This window comes from Micromys minutus, assembly GCF_963924665.1.
Source record: "Micromys minutus genome assembly, chromosome: 1".
Taxonomy (NCBI): domain Eukaryota; kingdom Metazoa; phylum Chordata; class Mammalia; order Rodentia; family Muridae; genus Micromys; species Micromys minutus.
In genome coordinates, this window is record NC_137969.1 from 55496614 (window position 1) to 55518730 (window position 22117).

Below are 22117 nucleotides of genomic sequence, written 5' to 3' on the forward strand. Positions count from 1 at the left end.
AAAAAATCACATATGCAGATGGAGAAGGATAAAATCGTAAGTTTCTTATTGCCTCTTTGTTTTTCCCATTAGTAGACATCTGTGTTGTATGTGTACATATTCATTCCACTAAGACAGCTCAGAAAAGAGGCAAATATATTCACAGTGAATTAAGTAGGGTCTCTCAAAAATCATGTCTACCCAGAACTTGAGAATTTTACCTTTTGAAATGAGGTATTTATATAGGTAATGAGTTAACACATCTTGAATTTAGGGTTAGCTTTTAATCTGACAACTGGTACCATTTTAGGAGGAAAGAGGAAACCCACAGACAAAGGGGGTAGAGCAGATGAGACAGAAATGGGAGCTGTGTTGCAACACTGCAATGAGTATCAGCAAGCATCAGGAGGAAGGTGGAAGAAGCACCTACGGATGTCCTACATGGTACATGGAAGAAGCATGGTTCTCCCAGCAGCCCGATCTGAGTCCTCTGACCTCTAAAATCTGGGAGGATCAATGTGTGCCATTGTAACCCACCCAGTGTATGCAGATTCTGATGGTGGAATCAGGAAACAATGTGGACGTTAAAGAGCCAGGGACTTATACCCAGTTTGTGGCAACTATAGAGCTTGTTCTGGTGCTTGAACACTGTGGGGGATCCGCTGAGACTGTTCCACAAAGGCATTGCCTCCCAGATTCCTTTCTTAAAATCTTTTTTATTGAGTAGTTTATGTATTTATATTTTAAATATCATCCCCTTTCTTGGTTTCCCCCTCCCATTCTTCCCCTGCTTCTATGAGCCCCCCTCTCACCCACCCACTCCCACCTCAACACCCTGGTATTCCCCTACACTGGGGAAATGAGCCTTCACAGGACCAAGGACTTCTCCTCCTATTGATGCCAGACAATGGCATGGGTTCTCCCATGTGTACTCTTTGGTTGGTGGTTTAGTCTCTAGGAGCTCTGGGGGGTCTGGTGGGTTGATATTGTCGTTCTTCCAATGGGGTTGCAAACCCCTTCAGCTCCTTCAGTCCAATTTCTAACTCCTGCATTGGGGTCCCTATGCTCAGTTTGATTGTTAGTTACAAGCATCTTAATCTGTATCAGTAAGGGTCTGGCAGAGCCTCTCAGGAGACATCCGTATCAGGCCCCAGTCAGCAAGCACTTCTTGGGATCGGCAATAGTGACTGGGTTTGGTGGCTGCATATGGTTCTTATTCTCCCATTATACCACCTGTTGTTTCTCAGTACAATCCCCATCTCACCTGTTCTTATTCTTTGCCCATGGCAGGTATCCTGTGGAAAAATTTAATGGTGACAGTCATAGCTGGAATTGGAGGAAGATGTCAAATTATTAAAGTGGCATAGTGGAGCTGGACAACACTGGTGGCTGGCAATGAAGACACAGGTAGGCGGACTCTTGACAGCCTACCAAGTTGCTATAATGGTTCAAGCTTTAAATTTGCACTCTTGGTGGATTAAGTAATCGTTAAGACAGCTTTAGGGAAAGAATTAAGTTTTAGGACTATGTAATCAGATGACCATCGACAATGTCATCTCCACACCGAAGAAAGACAATCTTAGGATCATCATCAATTTAAGACAAACTATACAATCCTTCTTGAAAGTATTGTTCTCCAAGTCAATAAAGTCATGTTAAATGGGTCAGATAAGCAGAAAATGAGAGTATAGGGGGGTCTTGGTCAGATGTGTTCCAGAGTGTAGGATATTTACTGTGTTATGATTAGGGGATTTGATGCAACAGCTGGGTTTTAGGAGTTCAAGGTTTTTTTGTTTTTGTTTTTGGTTTTTTTTTTTTTTTTTTTTTTTTTTTTTGTGACATGTAGTACATCCATCCAATTCAAATGAAAAGAAAGTAACTATATCTTACACCCCTAAATGAGTTTTATCTTGCATTCCACAGGAACAATCTCAGTGTTAGGTGAACAAAGTCCCATCTGAAGGTGATTAGTCACTATTATTATCTATAGCCTGTAGCTCTGACACATAGTGGGTAGATATTGCAAATTCTTTATGGAAAGAGAGCCACAAGATAGATGGCAGGCAAAGCAAAGGCACTGGAAGTGATGGAAACTCTAGACATCCTGAACTATTCATTAAATACTCCCAGCCAGATACTGGGCTCACATTTCAACAGAGCATCACACAGAGCATCAAATGATAGCATAGGCAAAATTTCTTCTTATTGGCTTTACTTCTCAGGTATGTCAAATCTTAAGGTCAGATGGACTCAAACAAAATGCATTGTATGATGAAAGTTAAAATCTAAGGTTTGAGTCCAGACACTGCCCCCCCCAAATGCCACACAGACCATGGGAATTCTCTCTAAAACACAAAGAAAGGAGGACACACTGGGCTGAGAGGACGAGTCTAAGGAAGTAACTGCAAGGTTAGGCTGGGAGGCTGCTGATACCTCCACATGGTACTTCTCAGAAACTGCAGTGAAGTTAAATATTCTCAGAGGACAGACCTTCAGACATAGCTCTTTCTTATCTACTCTGTGTGGAAATAAAGTATCTAAAGATAAACCAAGTGTATAGTATGTGATCGAGCCTGGCTTCTCTGGTCATGGACACAAAACCAGATCTGATAAGAGTGTAGAAAGTCTGGGAAACAAATGGCTGGCAAAAAAATAATAAGTGCTGAGATTTTGTTTAATCTCATATTAGTGTTCATCAAAGGATATGTCCCCCAGAAGTAGAAGTGAACAGCCAGGAGCATAGAATGCCACGTGTAGCTGACACAAATGTCCTCTCTTTTCCACTATCATGCCTATAAAACAAGCTAGAAAGGTAAATCTCATCTCTGACTGCAGACAATGAGGCAATCTCATTTTATGAATCCTCCATATCCAATGAGATAGAACCTGGATATGGTAAGGAATTTATAACTGTTGACACTTTGACTCTTATCCCTGGAGTAGACACTACTAGAAGATACCATGTGACCACACATCTGCACTGAGCAAATATTGTGTTCATATAGAATTCATATAAATTATATCCATACATGAATTTTGACACAGGATCTCATATAGCCTAAGCTAGTTGTAACCTCACTTGGTAGTTCAGGGTGACCTTGAATGACCTTTGCCTTTTAAGAACTTGGGTTACAGACCTGTGCTACCATACCTAGTTTTATGCAGTATTGAGAATCAAGTGCAGAGTTTAATCCAAGCTAAGCAAGCACTTTACCACCAGGGTCACATTTGCAGCCCTACTGTCATAATTTCTGTTATGGTGTGATAGATTTGGTTTCCCATGACTTTTCCCAAGGAAGCAAAGACATAAACAAAGTGTGCATATGAGATGGTCTTGTCAATGTCATTTTGACATCCAAATGAATACAGTCTGAATACTGACAGATTGCAGACTGGTTAAATGTGCTATTATGTGTTCAAATAATATTTTCAGTTCATCTTACATAGTATTTAGCTGCTGAAAGAACTTCTTAAAAATATTTAAAGCAAAGTGGAAACAGCAGGTCTCACGAAATAAAATTATAACCACTTTAGTTCAGCATGTTAGAAAAATAAGTGATAATCATATATACATATACAGAACCTTGAACATCTGATGCTCTGTTGAAAACATGCCCCGTTAGATGAACCTGGTTGAAGATGGATTCTGCTACAGAATTATATAAATTCATAAAACATCAAATGGAGCCATAATTTAATTTGGAAAGGAAATGAGTTGAAAATAAAAATACCTTTGAACACTTGACTGGAACATCTTGTTGAAGGAAATGTTCAGAAACCATGCTGATCTTATACCCTATCGTTTCTCCTCTTGTAAAGTTTTCTGCTGGCTTCTCCCAAGAGACACTGAGGGAGTTCAGTGAGAGTGGAGAGACTGAAGGTGGGTCCATGAACACAGGTGCTGTCCAAGACAAAAACAACATCGAAAGTATACGTGTCACTCACATGGGACTTTAGACTGAGCTGTTCTAGTTTCTGAAAGACCTTATTTTTGTGAAATACTTTTATTTTCAAAATTAAAAACATACAAGTATGCATGAAATATTCACCTTTAATCTGTCATCCACAAATATGTCAACTATCTTTATATTATCAGGTAAGGTGTTTTTTCATTTACAAAATAAAATTTAGAACGGTAGGAGGACAAAATGGCTGAGTGGGTAAGAACATGTGACACACAGTGTGAGAACCCCAGTTCAGATCCTAGTATGTGTATAGAAAAGTGGGTGTGACCTCAAGTACACCTATAGCTCTAGTGCCATGTTGGCCATGATGGGAGGCTGTGGACTGGCTGTCACCAGGCTCAGTGAGAGACACTGTTTCAAAGAAGTACAGAGAGTGACAGATCAGAATACCCATTGACTTTCTCTAGACTCTGCCTACATATGCAGTCTTTTCTTTCTTTCTTTCTTTCTTTCTTTCTTTCTTTCTTTCTTTTGTTCTTTCTTTCGTTCATTCATTCACTCATTCATTCATTATTTCTTTCTTTCTTCGTTCTTTCTTTCTTTCTCCTTCTCTCTCTTCCTTTCCTCTCTTCTCTCTCTTTCTTTTTTTCTTTCTTTTTCTCTTCCTCCCTCCCCATCCCTCTTTCACTCGAACACCCCACACATAGGTGGGCAAACTTTGATATAAGTCTCTCTGGTTTCATAAAAATAGGTAGTGAGTAATTTGATAAAACATTTGAACAATCCAGACACAGAATTTGTCTCAGTCCCCAAAGGCTGGACACATGATGGCATACCGGGTTTCTCATGGAAAGCCTTGTTTCACTAAGCCAAACCAATGAAGCTAGGGAAAGTTAGGGACATCAGAAGGGACAACTAAAATGAACTAAATGATCCCAAAAACATTCACAGCATCTGGTCAGTCTTTCCTGACATGTTCAGGACATACAGACATCACACACTCCCACCATCCTAAACATCTTTGTATGAAATTTAGGGGAACTTTCAAAGGTATACTGTTATGGGCTTCTTTGCACTTTCCTTTCCTACTGATCCTTAAGAGTATGACAGCAATTGGATGCTATTTTATCTGTTGTATCTCATTTTGGACCTTGGGTTTTCCCCTGCAAAACTATAGGACTCAACATCTCTGCTCTCTTGTTCCTTTAGCCTGTCCAAAATAGCCTTTGACAAACGGTCAAACACAATACACATTTTATTTACTCAACAAGGCCACTGGACATCCACACAGAGCTCCCTTAAACTTTTACAGTTTCAACATGTTAAATTTATGACAGGATTTAGAGATTTTTTTTCATATTTGTAGATTCAATGCATAAAAATTTAATTGTTTTCTTCAATGCTTATGGGAGTGAGTATACTTTATGTGAGGAATAAGATGGAAAGTTAAGAATAAATCAGTTACATTGAAAAAGATACCATAAGAATACAAAATTTTAGCTCCTTCACACTATAATTCTGATCATTTCTAAGCATACTTGAATTTAGACTTTTCAGTCTATTAGCTTATATTATTGTATAAATTCTATTACCTTCGATGTTGGTCTTAAATGAGAGAGTAAAAGTTAATTGTAAAACTGAAAACTGGTAAACCAAGCTAAATACAAAGCAAGATTACGTTAAGTGTCTACCCAATTGACAGTATAAATCAACTGTTACTCAGGGGAAGGGATCCCCTGAAGAGTAGAGCTAAAGTTAAGCCTTCTTGTCCACAAATGAATAAATAGTCTAATCACCCACCTTTTCTGTCTCAGATATCTTCTTTAACCTTAATTTTTATGCAGCACTTTCATTAAGGGGTTTTAAATAAGAATCCAAGAAAATGGTTTTTACCTGCTTCTCCCATTCTCTCTACTGCCCAGGCAGATGACACGCTGCCTGCCATATTCACGGCCACAACCCTAAATGCAAACTTGGTGTGTGGCTCCAAGCCAGAGATAGATGTACTGACTTGGGGATGTTGAAGCATGTTCTCACTCTGATTGGCTGACTGTAAAGCAGGGTGCGAATTCACCAAACCATGGCTCTCAAACACTAGACTTTCTTCAGTGGACGGCCATCTTTTCATGTATAAATCATATCTTATAATTATACCTAGAAAAGAAATGATAAATTGAAGTGACTAAGTCAAAGGGTCTATTTAGGTCATTTAAGGTTATTTGCTTTTCAACATTCTGACTATATTACCTGTTAATTCTTTCTGCTAATGTAGATGGAGAAATTTAGAGGGCTAAATGTCTAGCATATATAAAACTAATTATTTTGAACTGCCTGCATATTCCACTTTCAGGATGCATATTTTGAAGTTGTGTGAGTTAATTACATACTTGACATAAGCCATGTTTGCATAAATATTCTGTAGCTAAGTTGTATCCAGTTTTTATGAAGCAATAAAAAGTTTGATGCAATATTTTACTATGATATGTGCATAATATAAATTACTAAAAACCTGGGAATATGTGTCTGAACCCTGAACCCCAAGGTTCAATTTTTAAAACACAAAAATTAACATAATGGAATCAACTAGCCTATATACAACTGTTTTGTATTATTTTATATATTTTTTCTTTCTTAAAAGAGAAAAATTTTAGTTTGCTGGTGCCCTAACATGACTCAGTCAAATGTAATGCATTTCAGCAGCGAGTGTCCAATTATCAACATCATCTGTGTTGTGACAGATGTCATTAAGAGCAAAGATAATATTAGCCTTTTAAAGAGCAATTTAATTGAGTGGAATTTGTTCTTAAATTAGATGAAATACCCTCTTCCATATCCAGAAGAAATCACATTTTATATCTTCAGAAATCATTTTCCAAGCAAATGTTTTATATTTGTATAAGCAAATAGAGTTACTAATAATAGTACATAATTCTTAATTTCTACTGTTTTTGTCTTCTAAAAGAGAAATTTAAGCCTTGAATTCTTACCATTTGAATGCACTGGTGGAGACCATTCTACTTTGAGTTCTGTGGGACTGATTTTCCATACTGTAGGTGGCCCCTGCCTTTGAGGAGGTGCTTGGGCTGTGGTCACTATAATAGGCAAGCTGTATAAACAGCCCCCATTAGCACAGCCCTGTACAGAAAAACAGTACTGGGTGAATGGAACCAGATTCCAGATGGTAGCTGAGGTTTCTGGACCTTCATAGGAGACACAGGGCTCAGTGCTGTCCACAGGTGTGCATGATAAAACATACTTCTCTATAGGACCAGAGTGGTTGGAAAGTCTAGTCCAGATAAGTGTAACAAAGTCTGAGGCAACAGGAATGACATGAGTCAAGTTCAAGTGTCCTTCTGAGACCTCTGGCTTTGTCTTATAAATCACAGGAATGCTCCTTGTTGAACTGTGCACGTTGGTGGTCTCTATATAATATGAATATGCTGTTTCTGGTGACAGACTAGTATCTAAGAAGTACTGAGTATCTGAAATAAAAAAGAAAACCAAACAGTCAGAATTAACAATTGTCAAGAAATCGTTTGCAATTGCCCGATTCTGGTGCTATTTAGTTAGGTAGTTTACTGCTCAGGTCCTGCACATAGGAGTGTGTCTAATGCTTTTCCAAAGCAAATCAGGCAACTGCTGGTTATTTTTATTGTCCAGTATGTTGTGAATATTATGTCAAGTAGAGTGAAGGAAGAAGTCTGTTTCTGTCCTTGTTTTGCTCTTCACAGGGTCCCTCGTAGAAGAACTCAGAACCAGTCCTTGCAATCTCTGTAACACATATTTGCTTTCAATGTAAGTGGTTTGCTAGCTAAATACTCTTACATGGGTCTAACCCTCTGCAAACTACTGCTGCCGAGCATCTGTTTTCTCCTGCTTAAATAAATGAATGTATTCTTTCCTGACCAAATAAAATGACATACAACTACACATGGGTTTTGCTAAATCCTGGAGAGATTTAGAACAGAGAGGTTGTAAAATAAATGTTTAAGATGAACAGAATCTCCAAGCATGAAGGACAGGGATATTATGGAGAGGAAGGCTAAATGCAGAGGTTATGAAATGAGAGGGGGTGGGAGAGAGATCATGGTCATGATTAACTCTCTGCCTGCACCCACCATTCTCTACAGAACAGCAAGCACATTTCAGGCCTGTGAAACAAAGAAATGCTGGAGTGGCTGCTGACTGCTTCCTTTGGGGTTGTGTGTAGATTGGCGGAGGCTCCTGATACAGCACTACCGGTTTCTGCATATCTAGATGCCTGACATGTGATAGACATGTAGAGTCTAATTTTAATCCACAGAGGTTCTTGGCTTTCTATGCTTAGGGCCTGTGGATGACCCATAAAATTTCTTTTGGTTGTGGAGAGGTAACCTTTAAATCTCTAAAAGGGCTAGGGGAAATTTCAGAGTGTGGTAGGATATTCAAAAGAACCTGACTTCTATAGAACAAGCAACTTTGTGTGAAAACAGTGTCTTGGTGATTCGAAGAACTAAACTAGTCCACTGCACTACAACAAGCTAGTCTTGTCAGGAGAAACTTCTGCTAAAGGTCAGAGAGAAGTTATTCTCCCCTAAATGCTAATTAATATGACAATTGAGGGATGAGAGGGAGAGGAAATGCAAAAGAGAGAGCAAGAAAGCAATAGTGAGAGAGCAAGAGAAAGAGAGAGCAAGAGAGAAAAAGAGATAATGTGAGAGAGAGAGCAAGAGAGAAAGAATAGTGAGAGAGAACAAAAGAGCAAGAGAGCAAGAGAGAGTGCAAGGAGGGGAGAGGCAGGCAGAGGTAGTTTCATTATTTAGCACATATCACTGCCATTTCTTCATTAAAATACAACCATTACATGAGTGTTTCATATGCAACTTGATGAGTCTGGCATCTTACACAGGATGTAAGAGGTAAGACAAACCTAAACACATTACCACATCATATTCAGAAAAGTACACTAGGTCTGAGACCCCATTGGCAAAGATGCTATAATAGCCCCTGGAATGAAAGTTTACTGAGGCTCCATAAATGGCAAAATTCCTTAAGGACCTGCTTCTGACAGTGCCCAACGAGGAGATTTACTCCAAGGATCACAGGAAATCACACTCCATGTTAAGTCCTTCCCAGATCATTCTATTTTTTTAATGTGATCCTATCGGAGAGGATTAGAATGTGTGGGAGCAGTGTTGCTTGATAAGAAATGGGAATGAGATGACAACCAGAGTGGGGCTATGTGATTGTACAGCAACATTACACATCATTTCATGTAGAACAGTTATAATCACCTGCATTTGCTGTTGAAAGGTTTATTTAAAAACCCTACCTCACCATTCTTCAGAAGAAAGAGTTTATAAAAATAGCAAATTAGGAACAAGGACTTTGCCACAGATGCCTACAGACTTCTCAGTTTTCTGCCCTGAGTCTCTGAAAAGAAGGATAACATTCTTATTGGCATATGTTAATGGTGCAAAATAATGGGCTTTGTAATACTTTGATCTGTGTGTGTGTGTGTGTGTGTGTGTGTGTGTGTGTAGAGAGAGAGAGAGAGAGAGAGAGAGAGAGAGAGAGAGAGAGAGAGAGAGTTCATAATTTTCCTATATTATGTCCAGAATTTACCACTCTGGTTCTATTTTTCTTCTCAAATATACTATATTCCTATCTCCATATCTTTTACAAAATATCTGCATCCAACAGATGATAAAAGCACATATAATATTTGTGTTTCTCTTTATTTCACTTAATGTGATAATTTCACTCCTATCCATCTTCCTACAAATTGTAAAGAAGAATTGTATTCTTCCTGATAGATAATTAATACTCTGCAGTGCAGAAAACACTCACTTTTCTTATCCATTTATCTTTCACTGGGTACCAAGAGTAATTTCTGTTGGGATAATATTTTGTACACCATGTGAAGGTGTATTTCTGTCCTTCCTCACCTGCCTAAAGAAGTCTCTGATTGGCTTTAGTAATACAAAACTGACCTCTTCTGCCTAGGCAGGAAAGAGTAGGTGGGACTTCTGGGAAGAGACAGGAAAGAATAAGACAAGGAAGGAGTCAGATACAGGGGACTGAGGAGAGGTAATGATCATTCAGCAAATGTGGACAAGTATAAAGGGGTTAATTAAGTTATATGAACTAGTAGAGAACAAGCTTAAGATAATGCCAAAGCTTTCATAAATAAGAAAATATCTCGGTGTCATTATTGGGAACTGGCAGTGGAGACAGTTTAACAGTAGATTCCTTATCATGTTCCCTCATAAAATGTAGTAATGATCATTAGTATGTATGGATCAGTGATATGATAACTGTTAATTCCTCTCCATAAAATTTATTTTTATTCATGTGTACATTTCAATAGGTCTGTGCATGTGTCTTGGTGTGTGCATATGAAGGTAGTTGCCTGGGGAGGTCCAAAGGGGTCATATACCCTGGATCAGGAGTTATAGGTGGTTGTGATCCACCAACATGAGTCCTGGGAAATGAACTTAGATACTATGCAAATGTATTATAGAGCACTGAACTACCTCTACAATCCCACAGCCAAGTGTGTTCTACTGTAGCTCAAATTTAGGACCTCAAGTGTACTAGTCTAACACTCTACCACTGAGCTATATTACCAACCCCTGACTCAGTTCCTGCAGTTGAATGTTCAAGTCACTGGCAAGGATGATGAATTTCAGTTTTAGATTCCATCTCCCTATTGTGTCTGGTATTCCTTTGTTTTCAAAAATCAATAGATAATATATAACATTATATATATACAGATAGATAGATATAGATAGATATAGGTATAGACATCTCAGACTTGCTTGAATGCCAAGATAATTAATATATGCATGTACCTACAAAACTCACTGGGCATTTCTTAAATATGAAATTCTAAATAAAGGGTGTTATTTTCCTCTGAAAACTTCTCTTTATACTAATGATGTGGAAGAGGCCTTTATCAAGCCATGTAGGGGTCCAAGCAAACTACTGAGCAGGTAAAAGTCCAAGGCGCCCCTTGAGTGCTAGGGAGATGGCTCAGTGGTTATGTTCTCGCTGATCAAGCATGAGGACTAGACATCAGATCCAGAGACTGCACATAAATGCCAGGGCATGACAGTTTGCCTGTAATGCTGGCTTCCTAAGGCTGACCCAGGGGTTCCACAGAGTAAGTGGGCTAGTGGTTGACACACTGGTCAATTCTAGGTTTGGCTGAGAGACCAAATGAGTACATACGGAGCCTCTGTATACACATGCATACACATCACCAACCTATTTACATAAATGATGTATATAAACATGCATAGAGCATAAGCTAGCTCTCTGTCTCTGTCTATCTGTCTCTCTCGTTCTCTCAAAAATCAAAACAAGTAAACCAATAAAAAATAAAATATAAAACCAAAGAGCCAGCTGAAATACATACTCTTCTACCAGAAGCATGTGGGTGTTTATCAGTACATTTTATTTAGGGAACGTCTGAATATACTGTAACTCAGTTACTACTAGTATTCAGAAACTTTCAAATTACCGCACGTAATGAGTGTAGCTGCTGGTTGGTTTTAATGTCAACGGATACAGTGTGTTATTACCAAAGAAAAGTCATTCATGAGCTTTAAAGATGATAATATAGATGTGTATGAGGATGGCAAGAAAATACTACCCAAAAGTGTCCCACCGGACTCCAGACTATCCAGGGAAAGTCTCCCTACTAATGAGGAATTCTATAATGGCCTGTACTAAATGATCAAACTTGCTTAGAAGACAACACTATTAATTTTCTTTGAAAAGTTCAGTGATTCTCCACCTACAATTCCAACTGCCTTCATTTAGCCCACAGATTTGTGCTCATTCGGCTGAGGAGAAATAGTGTTTCCTTTCCACGTTATTCATGCTGCCCAGGCACAGAAGCTGGGGCAATAAACACGGAGGTATTATTAGAAAGCTGGAAAGTTCTGACCGTGCTCACGGATTGTTCCCACTGTTCAAATGCCATCATGCAGATAACTTTCACATCATTAATTATGGGGGGTTGTTGACAAATGCCAGATGTGGCATTTTTAGTGCAAAAAAAGGTTTTGGAAAATAATAATTCATTTAATAGGATTATAGAAATGTCTGCTTAGCAAATGTGTGGAAATTTACTACCCAAGAAGACTTTTTTTTTTTTTTGGTTTTAGTTAGTACAATCGTGTAAAAAGCCATGGTGCTGTGTTCCTATATACCGTTTTTATGAAACAGATTACAATATGCCACTGTGAGAATCATGGACTGAATGAACCGCTGATGGGCTCAAACTGAATTCAAAGCTGCTTGGGAAATGGAGCCAGTGCAGCTGAATCTTCAGAGATAATTCAACCAGTGGTCCTGTCAACTCAGAAACCATGTTCAATATTTTCACAACTCCCCTCTTCTTCTGTCACAAAAGTTTAAGTTTCAGAACACCTGGATCCCGCTGACTTTTGGAAGAAAATAGACATTTTAGTAGCAGGTTCTTTGGATGCTTTGCCAATGTGGCAGATGCGGGCAGATGTTTGCTTCCCATCCCAATCTGCATCACGGAGTTTAGAGTTTCCATTAACCTCACTGAAGCCTAGAAGCAGGGACATGGTGTGCGGAGTGAAGAGAAAGTTGGGGGACACAAAGACGCAAGTCATACACAATAGGTCTGGAATGGTATCTGCTGACGTAATAGATAAAAAGCGTCTGGCGTGCAGTCGGGAGCTTTGAGGGCAGCTGGTCTGGTCAACTCAGCTTTCTTTCATCCATGGTAAAGAAGGTTATGGAAGTTTAGTCTCTTAATTTAGATTTCCACGCATTTTAAAGCAACTGTCATGGGAAGAGAGAGCTGACTCTCAAAAGTTTGCTCCAGTCTCTGCCTGGTTTTCTAAACTAAAACATAACAATTCACAGGCTTTTATACCTTTTAGTTTCTTCAACCAGAATGTCATAGTTTTCCTTTATCAATTTTGCAGAGACATCCTTTTCATAGCCTGTAACATACTTAACAGTGTACCAGGATTGATCATACTCTATAGATAACACACTGTGAGGCTGTTGAATGTCGAATTATTCCCAACATTTCAACACTACAAATTGTATAAGAATGGGCATGGGACTTTATCTTCATTTCTAGCTTTTAATTTGAGATGACATTTCCATGGTATGATGACTCTAATGATTATGGATATGAGAGAAAGAAATTTATATATTTTAACAATTTTCTGTGTGCAAGAGGCTGTGCCCAAGAAGTAATGTGACCACTCTGGAGTTCATGAGTAGTCCAGGCTTTCTGTACCAATCATGCTGGGTTGAGTCACTTTCTTCTCAGGGAATTTGGTAATTATCTTACCAAACAGGAACCATCTAATTTTCATTGTTTTTTGCTTCCTGGTGAGATTTCCAGTTCTCTCTGTGAGAGATGCTCTTTGCTTATCCTCCCCGTCAGGGGATTTAACTTATATTTGTTCTTAGAATCCCATTATTTCCATCACCAAATGCTAGAACTCACAGTATGGGTGCTGATCTTCGGTTGTGTAGATCTCAGAACCATTCCTGAACAGAGTGTACGTAAGCCAGTGGGCATTGGGAAAAGCAGGTGGACTCCAGGAGAGATTGATGGCAGAACTTTGAACCCATCCTCTGGGTGGAGGTTGCTGAGATGGAGCTAAATCACAACAGAGAGAGCATTGATTAACAAAAGCAATCGATAAACACAGAAGGAAACTGAAGTAAGAGACTCAGCAAAGTGGTCCTTCTGATTCAGGGTCACTTTTTTGAGAAGACATGTGGTTTACCAAGACATTAATAAACAAAGGCTATGCATCACTAATTCCCCAAGACAAAGCTTTTTATCCTACAAGCATAAAACATATGTGTGGGTCCGAGCAGCTGACAGGAGTAGGGATAGGGAGAACCACTGGATATTTAAACATTTCTTCACCTTACTTCAAAAATATAACTCAAGGATTCATAAAGTTTATTTTTTTCTATTGAATTTAAAAATTGGCAGATTTCCTTGAAATTTAACATTAAATTAAATATTAGGATTTGAATTTAAATGAAAGCAATTATTTGGTGGTGATGCAGATGGAATTTTCCATTCTACTAAATACAAGTTCTTATTTTACTTTGAAGGGCTTAATTTCAAGGACTAATGTTTGCTGACATAAATAGATACGGGTGTCAAAACCTAAACATTGTTAATTAAAATGTGGATCCTTATGAAACTGACCAAACCTGTGAAGTGTACCTTTGTGTCTAGATTGCCTCCCCTACATATAGGGCGCTCATCCAAGTGCAGCACACTATAAATTGGACACAAGCATTCCTATACTTTGCCACTAGTGATTTTCCTGTCTTTGGTAGCAATCTTCCCAATTTTTGAGTATAAGCTTTGTTATTTTCCCAGACTATGCAGAAGAGAGAAGAAAAAAGAAATATGAAAAATCAGCCACCCAAGTCCAAACTTCATGCACTTTGCACTAGGAGACCTGATGCAACTTTCTACTGAATGAGATTTCACAGTTACTCACTGTGGTGTGAGTTGACTTTAAACCCACCAAACCGTTTGTCAAGAGGTACCTTCAGAAAGATGCAAAGAACTGAGACCATTGAAGTTGCTACAGCGATGTTATAGGAAATGTCTGAAGCCATCTGATGAATCTTTCAGGGCTTCAAGATAAAAGACTGATTGCATTCAACATTTGTGTAGCACTGGAAGCAAATGGTCAGGGGACTGCTCTTTTTAAATGTTTAGTGACTTAGAGTATGGTAAGAGTAAGCTCTTGCTCTGTACAAGAAATGCTCTCTAGGTTACTTTGAACCCCAGGGTTCATACTTTCCTAGGAGAATCGGAGGCTCACCGTGACTATGATTTATTATAACAGAAGTCACAGATTACTGTTTTCCAAGGGGAAAAGCATCTCAGCAAAATCCAAGGGAACCAGGACAAAGCTGCTGGTAACCCTCCCCTAATGGTGTTAGCCAGGCCATACTTAACCTCTTAGCAATGCATTATGAAAGTGTGTATAGTTGTAGCTGAGTGTCAGAGCTCTTCCTAGAATGACAAAAGCCCAAGTTCCATTGACAAATGAGGACATAAAAGGTGCTATGCCTTGGAAGACTCCTGGACACTCAGTGCCCAGGGGACATTGGGTGTCATTAGGGGCTGTTCACATAGCACATGCGTCTAGCACATATCACTGCTAGAGGCAGCAAAAGAGCTACATACAAACTCCAGTTTCCATGAAAGTCCCTGTGTCTAGATCTACTCTGTTCTGTCCTAGGAGAAGGTGTAACTTTAGAAGCAGGCCCTTTAAAATAAAGTCAGAAGAGATTGAGCTGGTGGGCGGGGTGGAGAGGCTCATAAAGGGTATCTGTTGATGAGAGCTGGAATTTTCAGAGATATGGAGTCATGATTCTTAGAGTAGAACTAACTACCCTCCATTTTACTAAACCAACCTAATTCCTAGTTGCATTCTGAATACTTCCTTATACAAGAGTTAAGTGTACCTCTTGCCCCTCATAAAGCTTTTTTTTGCAGCAGGTACAGACAATTATAGAAACCACACAGGTCAAAATGCAGATGGTCTTTCCAATGGCAAGTCTGATGCTTGAGCCTAAGCCCACAAACTTTGCTAGGCCCATGAATGTTTTAAATATGAATTGGATGCTGATCCTTTCTTTATTTACAGTAAGAACATGATAAATCCATCTCTTAGAATCATCTTGAAAAGAAAGTGTGTGTGTGTGTGTGTGTGTGTGTGATAGTCTCTTCTGTGTGTGAACATGTTTATAAGAATATGTGTGCATTATTATAAATATTTAGTAAATAGCACCCCCTTGATTTCAACTTTCAAATATATGTACCAAAGCTTTCACAAGTATAATAATTCCCAAACTATTAAGAACTGCTTTGGCAACAGGTCTTAAGCTCACAATCTTCCCACCTTATGACCAAGAGTTACAGATAAGCATCACCATGTCTGATTACTACATGCTTCCAGGATTATTTATTCCTTTATAGAGATTTGGACACTTGAGATTTTAATACTACATGCAGTTACCAAAGAAGCAAAAGAGAAAATGAAAGCCACGAACGGGTGTCTATAGTATGCATTTTGAATGTGTTGCCTTAGTATGTGGCATGAATGTAACCGATATAATTCGAAAGAAAGAATTTTTGGACACCTATGAACAATGTAAATAGATAATTATATTTTATTATTCAATTTAGAGTTCTATTTTTAGACATACCATGGCTGGCAAGAGTTCCAAACATAATATTTCTACGGGAGTCTTATTCAAGTAAAAGGAGCCTCAGCATCCTATATCTGTTTTTATACTAATGACAAAGAAGACAAGACACTGCTGGCGTCTGGGCCTTATCCAGCTGTCCCATTGATTGGTTGAAAATGGAATATGGGATGGAAAGCCCTTCCTCCTGTGAAAGGGCCTGCCTTAGGAAGATCCATACTCCCCTCCTTTGGCTTTGTCTACTCTAGAGAGTTCTGGGAGGATTAATGGGAAACATGGTTTATTCTCATGGGGCCCTGACTGAGGAGTTTTACTTCTATGCAAAGGGCTTCTTCCTTCCTTCCTTCCTTCCTTCCTTCCTTCCTTCCTTCCTTCCTTCCTTCCTTCCTTTCTCCCTCTCTCTCTCCCTCCCTCCCTCCCTCCTTCCTTCTCTCTTTCTCTGTTTCTCCTTTTTCCTTTCTTTCTCTCATGAAAAACTTAGAAACATGATAACACCATGACCCTGAACTCTGTATTCTGTTGATGGAGAAGAAGAAGATAGTGGGCAACAAGAAAAAAATAAAGGGGGGATCTCTCTGTGTAGATATATTAAAAAATAAACTCTAAATAATCACCAATTTTCTTCTACCTCTCTGATTTATGGGGTTGACTAGATCTTGAAAATATATATAAAGTAACAGAAAAGAAGAGCAGTAGGAAGCCAGAGAGGGTATTACCACTTTCATTATATGCAATCCACTGCAACCGGAAGTTAGATCCCAGGACCCCATGGTGACTTGCTGCCCAGAGAGGGCCTTACTGCTTTTACTACATACAGTCTGTTACAACTGGAATTTAGATCCCAGGACTCAAAAAGGGCTTCCTGTATTTCTCTCAACTAGTCACAGATGTTGCTGGTAAGTTGTCATCAGTATGTCTCCAGGAAATAGGAAATATCGTCCTGGTGATAATTTCACAGTGAGAGCCTGTGTGAGGGATTCCACAAGCTACTTAGAATTTCCAGAAAAAGATTCACACACCTGTTATGCATAAGCAATCAACAGCCAGAAGCAGCTCCCAGTTTTAATAACAACTACCACACTAATGTTCGTCTGTCACCTCACATTGTGACATTGGTTGTTCTCGCTGGCTGTTATTAGTATGGAAAAGCAAGTTGTGGAACCCAATATTCCCAACTCTCTTCCCCTTCCTGTTTTCCCCTTCATTTCTCCTTTTCTCACCTTCCCCAGCTCCCTCAAATGTAGAGAGGGGAGTTCCAGGTAAACCACTGTTGCAAACATACAGACTGGATGTGGCATCATCATGCAGGGAATTTCCTAGCATTGTGACTCATGACAGAACAAGAGCCCTACAAAGACAGCATGCACAGCACAGCGTGCTGCAGAGGGGATGCTATCATGTGTTCCCAGGAGTCATCTTTTAGGAATTCTTGGAAAGTATGGATATATGATCTTAGAGTAAACACAGAAACACCATCCAAATAGTTATGAATATGTAACATAGCTACAAAGTGAAGGACTACAGGTGACTTTCAGAGCTCACCTTGGGACCCTGTAGAGTGCTACAAAGTCAAAAGGCACTACAATGCCATATTGGTAGAAAATAATTGAAATTATAAATGTGGAATGCAGACTCATGACTAATATTAAGAAGAAAGTAGCAAGAATAGAATATTGATTAAAGAACTCTGTACGCTGTGAAAATAATAACTATTAAATTATAATATTAATAAAATATTAGAAAATGTTCATAAAACTGATCAGAGAAGAGCATGAAACTTATAACGAATAAGAAATCCTCTATTTGTTATAGTAAATGACATGGAAATACGTTGGCGAGATAGGGTGACTAATCATTTTTGTTTAAATAAAAATATCATAATTTTAACAGTAAATACTGATGTTCGGGGAGGGAATCTTTTTTTTTTTTTTTTTTTTTGGAGAAATCTGGAATCCTTATTTTTCTTTGCTAGTGATTTCATTCCAACAAACTACTGTCGGTGTTTTACTACCAGCCTAGTCACCCAAGACATTTTAATTCTTTAATCAAGAAAAAGCTGACGGATTTCCTTTGGTGTGGTTAACAAACCTGCCGCAGTCTAGTTCTCCATATCATGCCTATGTCTTTTTTAATGACTTCTAATGGCAGAAAGCATTGAGATTCTCCTCCCAGGTCTTGGTGACTCAGATGCAGCAATGGGCAAGATTAGACTTACTTTTGCTGCAGCCTAATAGATTGTTGACCTCCAAGTGGCTTGCACCGGGAACACAAATGTCACATTTTGAGCCGGTGACAAACTCTTTGCAGAAACACTGGCCTGTGACCGCATCACAAGTTTCATTCAGGGCTCCTGCCAGATGACAATGACAAGGCTGGCATCTGAAGACACACATGGAGAATCAAAAGAGAGTGCTTTAGTTAATAATTCCTAGGATATGCCATACCTATCAATGGCATTGTGGTTGAACACAGCTTGCTTTCGCCAGAATATTAGAAAGGATGCTCGACGGCCTGGAGAGATGGCTCAGCAGTTAAAGGCTCACAACCAAAAATATCAGAAAGGATGTTCAAACTGAACAAGAACATGGTAATAAACGACCAAAAATAGATCTTTATCAAAATGTTGCTCATGCTTAAATCCATGTGAAGATTCTGTTGTTGATGTTCATGGATTAATGGCATAAAATGAGGCCTAGGGAGATGGTGCCATTAGTAAAGTCCTTGTTGAGGAGAAAGCATGGGGACCCGAGTTTAGATCCCCAGTGCCCATGTGAGAATCAGGCTAGGTGGCAAGTACCTGTTAGGTTCAGTGATGGAGGCAGGAAGGTCCTTTATTCAACAATGGAGACAAAAATGTCTTCCAGCTTGTCACCCAGAAGAATTGGTGAACTCAAGATTCAATGTGAGACTTGATCTCAGATAGTAAGGTGGAAAATGACTAGGGGAGTTGTACAACAGTGACTTTTGGCCTCTATACACAGACAGACAGACAAATACAGACAGACAGACACACACACACACACTAGCCAGGCATGGTGGTGGACTCCTGCAATCTCAGAATATGTGAATCAGAGGGGGGAGTCCGAAGCTACATAGTGAGTTTGGTAGTAGTAGCCTGAGCTACTCAAAGCTTTGTCTCAAGAACCTCCTCAACAGCCTTTTCAAACCATGGAGCCTTGTCATAATTAGCCTTACTACCAACTATGTAATACAATGAAAGTTGTGTTTTATTTCAATAGAAATTTTGCTGTAAGCTAAATGTTTAAATTATGTACTCACAGAAATACTTTCAATTTAAATACCCAGTCACAACATAGGAACTCGGAATAAGCCACTGCTTTCCATAAAACTCTTCAAACTCTATATTTAGTTCTATAAAGGCTAAATTTTGCTGACATGTTTAGATAGATTAAAATCATTGCTGGTGCTTTGTATGGGTTGCATTTATATTCTGTGCACTGTCTTGGTTTTGTTTTCTTTTTGCTTGTTTCTGTGATAAATGCCTCATTGTCCTATAACAGCCCCTTCCCAGAGATCAGAGTAACTGCCTTTTCTCCAGTATCATACGAGTAAATGATTGTTAATGCTAACTGTCCTGTTGTCAGTATCTGGATTCTCTTGGGAGACAGGCCAACAAAAGCACCTTAGAAGAGAAATGGTAGAATCTGGCCCCCAGTTGAAGGGGATTGTCCATCATGACTAGGAAGTCAAGGTGCAGGAGCCTAAAGCAGGAGGTCATGCGACTACACATCCAGAAAGCAGATGCCTGCTACTCGCTCTCTTTCTGCATTATAAACTCAGGATCCCAGCTAGGAAGTGGTGCCAACCACAACAAGCAGTTCCTCCTGTCTCAATGAACACATCAGCACATCCTGCATAGGCCCATCTCCCACGAGATACAAGATTCCATCAACAGGACAATTAGCATTAACCATCATTTACCCAGAAGACTGGAGAAAAGACAGTACCCTGATCTCTGCAAGGTAATAGGGCAATGAGGTATTTTCAGTGCAGTCCTAGCGAGGGAAGGCCTTTTCTTTAGGGTGAATTATTTCTATGCATCGTCTTGCTCCTTGTGGCATTTCATTAGGCTAAGCGGTCTGGGCATTATCAAGATTAGAGATGTAAAATCAGCCCCTGAAGACTGTAGAAGCAGGGACTTCCCATGTGGTACATTGAAAACAGCAATAAGTAGATTCTCCCCTCTATTCTATAGAGAAACTGGTGGGCATGGTGACTTCACCCTCCTGCAAATTTTATGGCGTGATCTCTCGGGTAATCATTCAACACCCTTGAGAAGGCTGATGAAAGCTGAAGCTGCAAAACAAACTGAACATTTGTGTGGTGGACGAATCTGCCATTGGGAATAAAGTACATTTCCTCCTGAAAGTGGCAATACTGTTGTTGTCCTTTTTTGTGGTTCTGATAAAAAAAAAAAAACCGTCCCCTACAAACGACACTGGTGGCCTTTCTCTGAGCACGTGCACTAGAATCTCATAGATGATCCTTTTTGCAAAGTATTAATTAAGCATTAGAATTAAAGAATCCTAGAAGTGGTGAGATGCCGAATTTGTTCTTAATTCATTACTCGACAGCATTTAATGTATAATGTTTGTAGCCTTCAGGATAATACTAGTAGTGGTCTGAGCAGGAAGAAGCAGCCCCTCCCCCACTCTTGCTATACATAAATATCACTGTCTATACATACCACTCATGAGTAAGTGTCTCTTGAGTGCTTCAGTTTTTATTGCCATTCACTCAGGGGACAATCACACTTACTTTGCATACAGGGCAGTTAGAGAAATGGCTTGCAGTGTGTAACATAATTCCATCCCTTGATGAAGCTCTATTTCCTTCCAGCCGACTGCTATCCCCACAGCTCAGAGTCAGCTATGTCAATATCCGTGGGATATTAAGTTCCAAATCCAAATGGAATAAATAAATCACTTCTTAGGAAAGCAAGAAATGTTTTGAGTAATTAAATGCATCTATTCCTGGTTTTATTGTCTCCTCTCCCGGCCGCTCTTGTATCAAACATATCCGACTTGTTATAATTGCTTAGTTTCAGTTAGTGAGAATTTTCCTTAAGTGAAGTTCATCAGAGCAGATTTTCGAGAATATTACAGTGTGCTTCCAGCCCAAAGGACACAGAGGATAACACTGTAATTAAGGCTTAAATGAAATGATTCCTATAAATTTCTCAGCCACTCAAATACAATTTCAAACATTTCAAAGACGCTTTAGCAAATAAGCCACAAGTTTGAGAGCAGTTTTTCTAATGCCCCTCCTTGGAGTATCAAGCAAATGAAATACAGTTCACATTTATTAAAACAAAATTAGACACAATAAAGGAGAAGACATCAGGCTTCGGAAAGAAGCAACAAACTAAGATGAATTGTGATATTGATTTTGCCAGGATAAATGGTTTTCGTAATATTAATATAAAGAAACCTTTATTGCACACACTCTCCTGGCACAGGCCGAGCTGCTCTTGCAATCTGTTTAAAATCTTCATTTTTCATCCTTATGGGAAAACCTCAGTTGCTAAATGGATTTCATAAAGAGTAATCTGTCAAGATTTATATAGATAAACAATTTGTGATGTTTATTGACCAGTTCATTATGATAAACAAATCAGGAGGGGGGCTCTGTGCCTGTCTGGCAGCACACGCCTGCTATCACTGTTTACCAGGTACACTGACGGGATAATTGTCTTCAGTCTCTTAAATGACAAATCTCCTATATTGTGCTTTCCTGGGGGGGGTTCCCTTTACTTATACAAATAGCATCCCAATTATTGTCATTGAAGAAACATTACTCATAATAAAGACCATGTTTTTGTACTCCTGGCATTGCTGGGAAGTTAGTTCATCTGGGGGTATGGGGAGATAAGTCACCTTTCTTCAGCTGGGGAACTCAACTCACATGTCCATGAAAGTGACCGACACAAGGAGTAACTTAAATACCCTTCACTGTGGTCCAGATATGTTCTTGGGTGGGAA

General features: G+C 39.2%; 1 protein-coding gene across 1 annotated transcript in view; it reads right to left on the bottom strand.

Annotated features, from left to right (window-relative positions):
• Nucleotides 1–22117, bottom strand: part of USH2A (usherin) — a gene marked incomplete at both ends in the record, with an annotated part of 645989 nt that overhangs the window by 471349 nt on the left and 152523 nt on the right. Inside the window, 5 exons of the mRNA XM_080923960.1 lie at nt 3711–3880; nt 5778–6038; nt 6872–7366; nt 13369–13524; nt 18331–18494. Of these exons, the coding sequence (XP_080780086.1) occupies nt 3711–3880; nt 5778–6038; nt 6872–7366; nt 13369–13524; nt 18331–18494 (1246 nt within the window). The remainder of the gene's footprint in view (nt 1–3710; nt 3881–5777; nt 6039–6871; nt 7367–13368; nt 13525–18330; nt 18495–22117) is intronic.